We start from the raw sequence: 12,501 nt of genomic DNA on the forward strand, positions 1-12,501 counted from the left end.
TGAACTACGGGTAAGCAAACACCACACACACACACACACACACACACACACACACACACGGAGATCACGGTAATTACACACATCCCGGTTACGCCATTTCCCCTTCCCCAGGTTTCCCCAGGTGCACACAGGTTCCCCCTAAGCATAATGAGCCAATTAAGGAACAATACCTGGGTTGAGTTCGTAGGTCAGTTGTTAGGCCTTGGCAATGACACTAGATCGGCATTTACTTAATATTCCTGTCGTTTTGGAATTCGTTTTTCTTAGATCTTTGGTTGGTTGGTGGGTTGAGCGATATGATAAATGAGATTGAGAGAGGATGAAATGATGAGAGGATAAGAGGATGAAATGGAGACAGGATAAGATGATGAGAGAATAAATGGATAAGAGAGAAAGGATGAGATGATGAGAGAAAAAAGAGAATGAGAGAGATAGAGAGGGGATGAGATGATGAGAGAATGAGATAAAACTATGGAGATGTTGGATGCTGTAAACTGTAAGAGGTGCTTGTTCCTTTTCTATTACTTCATATATTAAGGTAGGTTTTTTTGGGGGGGGAAGGGGGAATGGCATACTACTACTACTACTACCACTACTACTACTACTACTACTAGGTTTCGTGAGATTCTCCTTTAAGTGGACGATCAACAAGAACTTCCAATATATTGTAAGACTGATTAAAAGAGTCACGTTTTATCTATAAGAAGTAGCTCTCCGGATTTTCCCTTCCCAACACACACACACACACACACACACACACACACACACACACACACACACACACACACACACACACACATGATGGCGATGGTCCTCCCCCCTCCCCCCCACCCCGTGACGGAGCACAATGGACCATCAAGTCGCCCTGGGCTGCCTCGGGGGCGTCACAGGGGGGTGGGGTGGGGGGGGGCGTCCCTCCCCTTCACGCTTCCATCAATCACATCAACAACAGCCTTTTTCCCTTCCTCCCCCTCCCTTCCTCCCCCTCCCTTCTTCTTCTCTAACTCCCTTCCCCCCTCCCTTCTTATTTCATCTTTCCTTAACCCCTTCCTTTCTCCCATCTCCTTCTTTCCTCTCGTTCCCTTCTTCCTTTTCTCCCTTCCTTTTTCCTTCTTCCCTCCATTTCCGATACCCTTTCTTCTTCCGTATCTTCCTCCCTTTCCTTCTCCTTTTCCCTTCCCTTCATCCTCTCCATTCTCTTTCTTTCCTTCCTTGCTTCTTCTCATTTCTCTTTCTTCTTTACCTCCATCCCCTCCCTTATCCTTTTTTCCCTCCTTCTTCCCCTCTCTTACTTCCCTCTCTTCTTCCCTTTTTCCCTCCCTTCTTCCCCTCTCTTACTTCCCTCTCTTCTTCCCTTTTTCCCTTCCTTCTTCCCCTCTCTTCTTCCTCCCCTTCTGCTCCTCCTCCCTCCCGGCCCGGCCCTTCACGTTTCCACCTCCTTATACCCAACGACCTTTATTTTTTTTACCTCCCTCCCTCCGCTCCTTCCTCCTTCTTTCCTTCGGTCCTTCCTCCTCCATTCTTGTTTTTTTTCCCTCCTTTTCTCCTCCCCTTCCTCCAGCTCTGACCTCTCTCGTTCCCCCTTATCTTCCTTAATTACCACCTGTTGCTGCTCCCCTTCCCCCCTCCTCCCCCTTATCTTATACAACTCTTCTTCCCTTTCTCCCCTCCCCTCGCATCTCTACCCATCCCCCTCTTTCAATTATTTTCCTCATCTCATTCTCCCTCCTTCCCCTTCTTCCCCTCTTCTCCCCTCAACTACCCCTACCCTCTCCTCATCCCCCTTTCCATTCTTCCCTTCCTTTTCCTTCCTTCATCCCCTATCCCTCCCTCTATTTTTTCTGGCCTCTCTCCCTTTCGTCCCCTCACACTCTCTCTCCCCTTCCCTTCCTTCCCTTTTCCCATTCCTTCTGTTCCAACTTTTTCAACATTTTACCTTTTCCCCTCCCTCCCTCCTCCCCATCCCCCTTTTCGCCTCCCCTCTTCCCTCCTCCTCCTCCTCCCTTTCCCCGTTTCCCTCTTCCCTCCGCCTCCCACCCCCCTCTCCTCCCCCCTCCCTATCCCCTCCCCCATAGTGCCAGCTGCCGGAACAAACGCCAGACGGGTGTTTTGCGTCCGTCGGAATGTTTCTTTGCGTTCACGGAGATGCCGGCGGCCTTGGCGACGTGTGTGCGTGCGTGCGTGTGTATGGGGGAAGGGGGGTTGTGTGTGAGAGTGGGTGGGTGGAGGTTGTATGTGTGTGGGGGGGAGGGGAGGGGGAGTTCTGTGTGTGTGTGTGTGTGTGTGTGTGTGTGTGTGTGTGTGTGTGTGTGTCCCCACTGTGTCACACACACACACACACACACACACACACACACACACACACACACACAGGTAAAGGAAGGAGGGATGGAAGTGTGTGTATGTGACCCCCTCCCCCCTAACGTCATGACCTCGCCCGTGACCCCCCCCTCTTCCGTGACCCCCTCCATGCCTCATTCTGCCCCCCCTGACCTCCCTTAACCCCCCTTACCCCCCTGACCCCCACCTTGAACCTTACTCCACCTCCTGCCCCGCCCCGCCCCGCCCCAGCTGAGGTTTTTCATTACATACATACATACATATATTACATACATACATACATACATACATACATACGCTCTCTCTCTCTCTCTCTCTCTCTCTCTCTCTCTCTCTCTCTCTCTCTCTCTCTCTCTCTCTCTCTCTCTCTCTCTCTCTCTCTCTCTCTCTCTCTCTCTCTCTCTCTCTCTCTCTCTCTCACGAAACATCTCTTCCCCTTAAATTTCCTTTTTTTTCTTATCAAATTATATCGTTTTCCTTTTCCTTAAAAAAAAGAGAGAAAATAGAACACACAAGAAAAGAAAAAAGAAAAAAACTCCACAACACAACGTACTATTAAGCTTCAACAATCGCCAATTAAAAGCAAACGAAAGAAGAAGGAAGAAGAAGAAGAAGAAGCAAAGGACAAAAGAGAAAATGAGGAGACAATGAAGATAATAACAATAGTGAAGGAAAATGAAGGAGCGGGGCTTGTGTGCGAAGGAAAAGTGGCGGGTAATTATACTCGTGAAGGAGGACGAAGGAGACGAAGAAGGAACAGAAGGGAAGGGCAGAAGGGGAGGAATGAAAGAGGGAGAAAAGGAAGTAGCGAAGGGAGAAATGGGGAAGAGGGGAAAGAGAGGGGAGAAGGGCAGAGGAGAAGGTGTGAAGGAGCGAAGGGAGAAAGAGTAAAGAAGGGGAAGAAGGGCAGAAAGGAAGGTGGGAAGGAGTAAAAAGGGAGAAGGGAAGGAGGGATGGGGTCGTTAATTATTATACTGTTGAGGGAAGACGAAGGAGACGAAGAAGGGGCAGAAGGGAAGGAAAGAAAAGAGGGAGAAAAGGAAGAAGTGAAGGGAGAAAACGGGAAGAGGGGGAAGAGCAAGTGGGAAGGAGTGAAGATTAGGAGAAAAGGAAGGAAGGAAAGGGAAAGGAGGGATGAAAGGAAGGAGGGAAGAGAAGGGAAGTAGAAGGGTGAGAAAAGGAAGGAGGAGAAGAAGGGAAAAAAGGGAGGAAGAAAGGAGGGCAGGAGGAGGGAAGAAACGAAGGAGGAAAGAAAAGCAAAACAGTGAAGGGGGAAAAGAAAATGAGGAAGAAGGGGAAGGATGGAAGCATTGAAAAGGGGAAGATAAAAGGAAGGAGATAGGGAAGGAGGGAAGAACGATGGAGGAGAGAGAGAACAACTTCCTTACCCTTCTGTTCCACTTCCACATTATTTCCTTCCTTTCTCTCCTCACTAACTCCACTTTCCTTCCCTTCTCTCCTCACTAACTCCACTTTCCTTCCCTTCTCTCCTCACTAACTCCACTTTCCTTCCCTTCTCTCCTCACTAACTCCACTTTCCTTCCCTTCTCTCCTCACTAACTCCACTTTCCTTCCCTACTCTCCTCACTAACTCCACTTTCCTTCCCTACTCTCCTCACTAACTCCACTTTCCTTCCCTACTCTCCTCACTAACTCCACTTTCCTTCCCTACTCTCCTCACTAACTCCACTTTCCTTCCATGCCTCCACCTCCTATTCCTTCTCTTTCCCCTCCCTCTCCTTTCCTCCTCCACTTTCATCATCCGCCTTCCCTTGTCCACTATCTTTACATCTCCTCCGTACAACCTCTCCTCCTCCTCCTTCCTCTTTCCTCCTCCTCCTCCTCCTCCTCCTCCTCCTGTAATCACGTGGGAACAAAGGTCACTGTGTCACTGAGTCCTCCTCCATGACACACTATTTCTTCCTTTTCCTTTTTCTCCTTTTTTTTTTTTTCTTTTTTTCTCATTTCATTTTTATTCAGTGGTTCTTTTTTTTTTTCGTGTACTCTTTATTTCTTGCTTTGCCTTGCCTTTTTCTTTCCTTTTTTATTTTTCTTATTTATGTTATTATTTTCTTATTTTTTTCTGGACTTTTTTTCATATTTAGTTTACGTGTTTTTTATTTCTCTCCCTTTTTTTAGCTTCCTCGCTCTACCTAACAATCTATCTATCTATCTATCTATCTATCTGTGTGTCTTTGTTTATCTACTTATCTATTTATTGTCTTATTTATTCATTGCTCTCTCTATTGATTTCATTCTGTAGCGTCTCTTTTATTTATTATTTTATGTTGTTTTCTTTAATTTTACGCAGTTTAAAATTTACAGTTCGACTTTTTTTATTGACATTTCTTACACGGATTGTGATAAGACGAGGAAGAGGAGGAGGAGGAGGAGGAGGAGGAGGAGGAGGAGGAAAGAATGCGGAAATGGGTTACAAAGGGGCGTTTACTGAAGGGGAATATTGAGGAGGGAGGAAAAATGAGAGAGAGAGAGAGAGAGAGAGAGAGAGAGAGAGAGAGAGAGAGAGAGAGAGAGAGAGAGAGAGAGAGAGAGAGAGAGAGAGAGAGAGAGAGAGAGAGAGAGAGAGAGAGAGAGAGAGAGAGAGAGAGAGAGAGAGAGAGAGAGAGAGAGAGAGAGAGAGAGAGAGAGAGAGAGAGAGAGAGAGAGAGAGAGAGAGAGAGAGAGAGAGAGAGAGAGAGAGAGAGAGAGAGAGAGAGAGAGAGAGAGAGAGAGAGAGAGAGAGAGAGAGAGAGAGAGAGAGAGAGAGAGAGAGAGAGGAATGTGAGTGTATACGGAAGCCACTCCTTCGTTTCTCACGCTATGTAATAATATGAATACCGCTTTTCTTTTTTATTCTTCTTCCTCGTCTAACGTAATAGTAACAATAATAATGATCTGAGAAAATGAGGGGCCAGGACTTCAGCACGCACACACACACGCACACACACACACACACACACACACACACACACACACACACACACATGGACAGTATACTCATCGCTAGTGTGTGTGTGTGTGTGTGTGTGTGTGTGTGTGTGTGTGTGTGTGTGTTTCTCGACTCTTGTTTTTCTCACGGTGGTGCAGCAGCTCAACAAAAGACAAGCGAAAAATATGTTTCTTGATAAAAAAAAAAAATAGAAAGGACCAGCTCTTACATATTTTTTTTTTTATTCAAAGGATAAAATTGCAGCTTTCTCCAGTGCAAGAGTTCTCAGGCTGGGGTACGCGTGTGTCCAGGGGTACACACACACACACACACACACACACACACACACACACACACACACACACGCACACACACACGTTAATGAAAGAAGGAAGTGTGTATGTGACCCCCCTCCTCCTCCCTCTCCCCCTCCCTCTCCTCCTCCCCCTCCCCCTCCCCCTTAGCATCATTACCTGTGGGCGTATGTTGGGTGAGAACACCTGTTTGGCGCAATAATCTATTTCACGTGCGCGGTGGGGCTGAGGAAGCGGCGGGGTGGGGCAGGATTAAGGGATGAACACTGAGGGTTTTTTTTCTTTTTTACAGTAAAGGAAACAACTCAAGGGCAGTAAATAAATAAAAAACAATTAAGCTCACTAAGCGCCGCTCCTTCAAAAGCAAACACAACGAGTGGCTCATATGACATAGGTGGCTTTCTTTTTTGTCTTTTTTCTTCCTTCCTTCCTTCCTTCCTTATCTGTTTTCATGTCTCTCCCTCCCTTCTTTCTTCCTGCCATTCTCTCTTCTTTCTATACACTCTCTCTTGGACTATACATATAACAAACAAAACCAAGCTAAACATCCACCTGCTTCTCTTTTACCCTTCTTGAGTTCATATAATCCGCCTCAGGAGCACGCGGCCAGCAGCGGAAAAGTTAAGAGTGGTATACGTAAGATCGGCTGACGGAGTGTGAGAGTCGATGATGCTGAGGAGATTATCGGGAATGTCTACCAATATGAAGACGTGAATAAAGAGAAATGAATACAAACAAAATATACATCCGGCACCTGGTTTACCTCCAAAGAAGTGTCATATATTTACCTTTACAGAATCGTTAAAAAAGATGAAAAATGTACAAGAAAACAAAGGTTATCACGAGTTTTTACTGATGGAAAAACGTGAATAAAGAGAAATGAAAAAAATGTCTCAGCTGGTTTACCTCCAAAGAAGTGTCATATGTTTACCTTTAAAGAATCGTTAAAAAAGATGAAAAATGTACAAGAAAACAAAGGTTATGACGAACTTCTACTGATAGGAAAACGTGAATAAAGAGAAATGAAAAAAACGTCTTAGCTGGTTTACCTCCAAAGAAGTGTCATATGTTTACCTTTAAAGAATCGTTAAAAAATATGAGAAAAGTACAAGAAAACAAAGGTTATCACGAACTTCTACTGATAGGAAAGCGTGAGTAAAGAGAAATGAAAAAAAAGACCGTCAGCTGATTTATCTCCAAAGAATAGCGTGCCATAATTTTCTTTATCAAAATCGTCAAAACAAAAGTGAGAAAAAATAAAATAAAAAGTGCAAGAAAACAAATAAAAATAACATGAGAGTAAAGGAAACCAAATAACAATAACAAAAAGGAAAGAAAGGGAAAATAAACAACAAAGTGACAAAAGGAAAGGAAAGGAAAACAAATAAGAAAATAACAAGGAGAAAGAAAAGGAAAGCAAATAACAAAATAACAAAAGGAAAGTAAAGGAAAGAAAAGGAAAGCAAATAACAAAATAACAAAAGGAAAGTACAAATAAACAAATAACAAATAATAACCAGTTCTCAAGGATAGATGATGATGAGGAGCAGGAGAAGGCGGAGAAGGCGAAGAAGGCGGAGGAGGAAATATTAATGTCGGTAAGAGCCAAAGGAATCGAGTCGTGTAATTCCTCGAAGCCGTGATGTCGATAACGTCTTCAGCGCGTCGCGAGGCGTGGCCGAGGGGGGGGGGGGAAGGGGGGGGCATGAATCACGGAGTCGCCGAAGCCTGAGTTTACAGCCGCCGTGAGTCACAACGTAAGTCAGAACCGGCGTGAGTCAGCGTGAACCACCGTGACTCAGGCCTTGGCGGGGAGGACGTAGTGATGGATAGATAGATTGATAGACATATTGATAGATAGATAAATAGATAGATAGATAGACAGATAGACAGATAGATAGATGGAAAGGTAGATAGGTAGAATGATTGATACAGATATTGATTAATTGACAGATAGACAAACAAATAGATACAGAAAGACATTGATACAGATAGATAAATTGATATAGACAAAAATAGATAGTATAGAAAAAGCTTAGTACAGATAGATAGATAAATTGTTAGATAGACAGACGGATAGACAGACAAACAGACGAACAGATAGAAAGATAGACAGACTGACAGACAAAGGTTGATATATTGATAAACAGACATACAAATAGACAGACAAACAAACAAACAGCCAGACAGACATTCAATCAGAGGGACGAACAGAAAGAAAGACAGACAGACAGACAGACAGACAGGTAAACACACACCTTGAATCTCGCCGCCACGTTCATCATTATAATTTTCTCTCCCCTGGGTTTTTTTTTTACAACCTCTTCTACTTCCTCCTCCGCCCTCCTCCTCCTCCTCCTCTTCCTCCTCCTCCTTCTCCTCCTCCTCCTCATCTAAGTTTCAGCCATAGAGAGAGAAAAAAAAATCATTATATTAATCTCACAATTATTTTTTTTACACAACAGGAACACGAAAAAAAATGAAAAAGCTTCCCTCCCTTTCTCTCTTCTTTCCCCTATTCCTCTTTAATTTCCCTCTCATGTCCTAGTATGGGAAGGATGGAGGGAGGAGAGGAAGAAGAGAGGGAGGGAGGAAGACTAGGTGGAGAGGTGTTACATAAATCACCTACTATTTATACATCAACGTCTTCCTGCCTTTCGTGTGCTGCAAATGAATGGATATAAAAAAAATGTATAATGGTTTTGCGTAATACTGTTCGTTGTATTTGTGTCCTCTTTACTCCCATGACTAACCTCTATGCACCATTTCCTGTCTATTTAGTCAGCTGAACGATGGACATGAGTATTTCAGTGTATCGGCGTCTAAGAAAAAGAGCCAATTTCACAGTCCAACACAGTGGCTTTGTAATCACCCAAACCAAACTAAAGTCTTCCAAATATGTCGAGGCCGGTCTGACGTAGGCTCCCGCTGGTTCTTTCCTCCCCTCTGCTCTGCCACACAGTCCCAACACCTATCTCTTCCTCTCATGTGTAAGCTATAGGTAACATATGAGAGGAAAAAATGGGTGTTGGGACTGTGTGGCAGAGCAGAGGCGAGAAATGGAACCGCGGGAGCCAACGTCAAAACGGACTCGACAATTTGGTTTCACTATTCCTAATCTTCTACACTCCATCATGGTTAGGTTTTCGATGCAACACCAGATCCATAAAGGAACTTCCCGTATGGTTTCCTCGACTTTCTTAACTATGAACACAAAACACTGCATGATTTTTTTAAGTCTTTGGTATTGGTTTGGGGGCTTACTAACCCATCATGGCAAACTGAGAAAGTGGAACACAAAACACTACATGATCTTTTAAAGTCTTTGGTATTGGTTTGGGGGCTTACTAACCCATCATGGCAAACTGAGAAAGTGGAACACAAAACACTACATGATTTTTTAAAATCTTTGGTATTGGTTTGGGGGCTTACTAACCCATCATGGCAAACTGAGAAAGTGGAACAGAAAACACTACATGATTTTTTAAAGTCTTTGGTATTGGTTTGGAGGCTTACTAACCCATCATGGCAAGCTGTGAAAGTGGCCGTGAGAGTGGAATGGAGCGCTTTTGGTCAACATATCAGTCATAGCAACCTGTCACCCTCCCCTAGGAAAAGGTGCTCGATAAATGCATTCTGGCACTCCTAAGACATGGTTCAGAAACTTGGCGCCTCACAAAAGATCAACAGAAAAACCCAAATAGGGTATAAGAAAGATTGGAGAGAAAAATGCTAGGTATAACATGGAGAAACAGGAAGCGAGCACCATGGAAGGGGTAACAAACGAAGACTGAAGACACGCTAATGACAACGAGGAACAACAAACGGACTTAGGTGGGTCACATCATCCACAGAACTAATGCAAGTAACCGAAGTAAAGATTGAAGACACCCTAATGACAACGAGGAACAATAAACGGACTTAGGAAGGTCACATCATCCACAGAACTAATGCAAGTAACCGAAGTAAAGATTGGAGACACCCTCATGACAACGAGGAACAATAAACGGACTTAGGAAGGTCGCATCATCCACAGAACTAATGCAAGTAACCGAAGTAAAGATTGAAGACACTCTAATGACAACGAGGAACAATAAACGGACTTAGGAAGGTCGCATCATCCACAGAACTAATGCAAGTAACCGAAGTAATAGTGGCAATCCAGATATAAGAGTCAGGGCGGACAGAGAATCGAGGTGAGAGATGAAATTGAAATCTGTGCTGGAGGAGGAGAGAAAAATCTAACATCAGCGAGAAGAATAACACTTAGAAATACCTTTATACTGCAGTGGACTAGTAGCGTAATGGTAATGATTATGATGAAAATGATGATGATGATAATGAGGAGGAGGACGATGACGCTAAATGGAAGGAAAATCGGCACTCCTTGTTTCCTACCTTTTTTTTTTTTTTACAACAAAGGAGACAGCTCAAGGGCACACAAAAAAGGAAACAATAATAAAAAAAAAGACCGCTACTCGCTGGTCCTGAAACGGGTCGTCCTCCTCCTCGCCTCTGCCCTCTACCACCTTCCTTACAATCAATAGACGATGGAATACAACTTGTCGCTTCCCATCCATCGCAGCGTTGGCAAATTATCGTACTCATCGCATTGCATTTTCGCAGTTTCTGACCAATAAATATACCAGAAAAAACGAAAACGATCAATATTTAACAGTTTTAACGATAACTTTAAATTTCTGTCGTTATTTGTGTGGTTACGACCGTCTTAGAGCCTAAAGATGATAAATGCAGTGTTCAGAGTACGACAATTTGGCAACGCTGACCCATCGCCTCTCCCCAACGTTACCAGATTGTCGTACTCAGCCTCTTGCATTTACCGATTTCTGATCCTAAAACTGTCTCCTGGACCCCAGTAACGACATACATTCATAGTTATCGCTAAAAGAGTTAATTCCTGATGTTTCTAGGCAATAGTTATACGTCAGAAACCGGTAAATACTATGCTTTGAGTACGATAATCTGGCAACGGTGCCTCTCCCACATCAGTCACCCGTCACCGATTCCACCTCTCAAACACTTCCTCGCGCCTCCCGCTCTCACCCGATCATCGACAATTACAAATAATCAAGTAATTACATGTCATTCCTCGGCCATGGACTTCAGCTTTCCCTGTTCTTGATTCCTTAATTCCCACTCATTACGTGTCATCAAGCAATATGTGTGTTAATGAGATGGTTTAGTGGGGGAAACGCAATGAACGCTTTCCTTAACAGCCTTGACTTCCTTCCTTGCTTCCTTCCTTCCGCGTTTGGAGCATTGTATCGAAAGAGGAAACGTCAGATCTTAATAACAGTGAATGGTGAGGTTAGATATACGATGATTCTGAGGTTGTGGTGGGGAGTTACTTTACTTTATTTTTACTTTTTTTTTTTTTTTGTCTCTGGTGTGTGAATTTGAAGGTTAAGCATAAATAGGCTGAAGTTCTCTCCCTTTCCTTCCTCTTCGTACCTTCAGTCCACTATCTTCTTCCATTTACTCTTTTATCTACATTGTTAGCCTATCATTACTTTCCTTTCCTTCCTCTTCATATCTTCACTCCACTATCTTCTTCCATTTACTCTTTTATCTACATTATTAGCCTATCATTACTTTCCTTTCCTTCCTCTTCGTACCTTCAGTAAACTATCTTATCCCATTTACTCCTTTCTCTACATCAAAAATAGCCTATCATTTCTTTCTTTTCGTTCTTAATCACACCTTATGTCCGCTATCTTGTTTCATATACGCTTTTCTCTACATCAGAAATAGCCTATCTTTGCCTCACTTTCGTTCTTCTTCATCCTTCCGTCAAAAGTATAAGGAATAGGAGAAAGAAAGGGAATAGAGGGATGTGCCTATCCATATCCTACAGTCCCCTTTGCATGCCAAGAATAGGATGAAGAGATGGGAAGGGAAGAAAGGGAGTAAACAAGTAAACCTCCCTAACTCCTTTGAGACTTACAAGGCTATATTCTTAAAACATTTCGAATTTGGAGCACACACTATATCCTACAGTCCCCTTAGCATGCCAAGAATAGGATGAAGAGATGGGAAGGGAAGAAAGGGAGTAGAACGGAAACCTCCCTAACTCCTTTGAGACTCATCAGGCTAATTCTTAAACATTTCGAAGCTGGCGCACACACATAGCTAATGACAAGAGTTTCGTAGGAGTTGTGGGCATTTCCATGGGTAGTTTTATGACCCTGGCGGTAGTCTAACAAAACTTACGTACCATGAATGTGAAAAAACTCTTGAGAACACGATTAATCTCCAGGCCTTTGGAAATAAATGTAAGAGGCTGAAGCGTTTGAGAAAGGCCAAAAAGAATAGAGAACAGCCGTAGCCAGAGCCATAGAATAGGAGAGTTTTTTTAGTCCTCTAGGTATGGTCAGACTCTCGAAGAAGCGCCTAAAGTCCAAATCAAACACTATTTTCCCAGCGGCCCTTCTGGTAGCAACGTGGCGCCAGTGATAAATGTGACCACACTCTCCTATTGCATTTGCCTCTAGCCGCGGCCACCTGAGTCGCGTTCCCCTTACCTGGTTGCTGACGTCGCCCACATGCACCACCTCCTCCGTCTCCTTCCTGTTCTCGGCCACCTGGTGCGAGTTGACGATGTGCTCCTTCTTCTCCGACACCACAACGGCGCCTCCCACGGGCACCCAGTCCTCGCCCGGGGCCTCCAGCGCTGCCCCCTCCTGTCCCTCCGGCGTCAGGTGCTGCAGAAGGAAGGGGTTGTTAGGGATTGTGTTCAGTACAGTTGGTAGGGCGAAGTATGGCCTTTGTGGCGGCATTTCTGTCATTACATATATATAGTATTTTCATCTATAGGTTCTGCTTTTGTGGTGTAAATTCTCTTTTTCTTCAAACTTCATACAGTAGCTCTATTTTTTTTATTCTCCATGTTTTTCTTTA

At 44.0% G+C, this 12,501-nt stretch overlaps 1 protein-coding gene across 2 annotated transcripts in view; it reads right to left on the bottom strand.

Moving 5' to 3' along the window:
* The window catches only part of LOC127007373 (serine/arginine repetitive matrix protein 2-like), a 114,574-nt gene that overhangs the window by 25,865 nt on the left and 76,208 nt on the right, over positions 1–12,501 (bottom strand). For both annotated transcript variants that reach the window (XM_050878268.1, XM_050878269.1), the window contains exon 5: positions 12,126–12,305. In XM_050878268.1, the coding sequence (XP_050734225.1) occupies positions 12,126–12,305 (180 nt within the window). The remainder of the gene's footprint in view (positions 1–12,125; positions 12,306–12,501) is intronic.

Source organism: Eriocheir sinensis, chromosome 35 (assembly GCF_024679095.1).
Source record: "Eriocheir sinensis breed Jianghai 21 chromosome 35, ASM2467909v1, whole genome shotgun sequence".
NCBI classification, from domain to species: Eukaryota; Metazoa; Arthropoda; class Malacostraca; order Decapoda; family Varunidae; genus Eriocheir; species Eriocheir sinensis.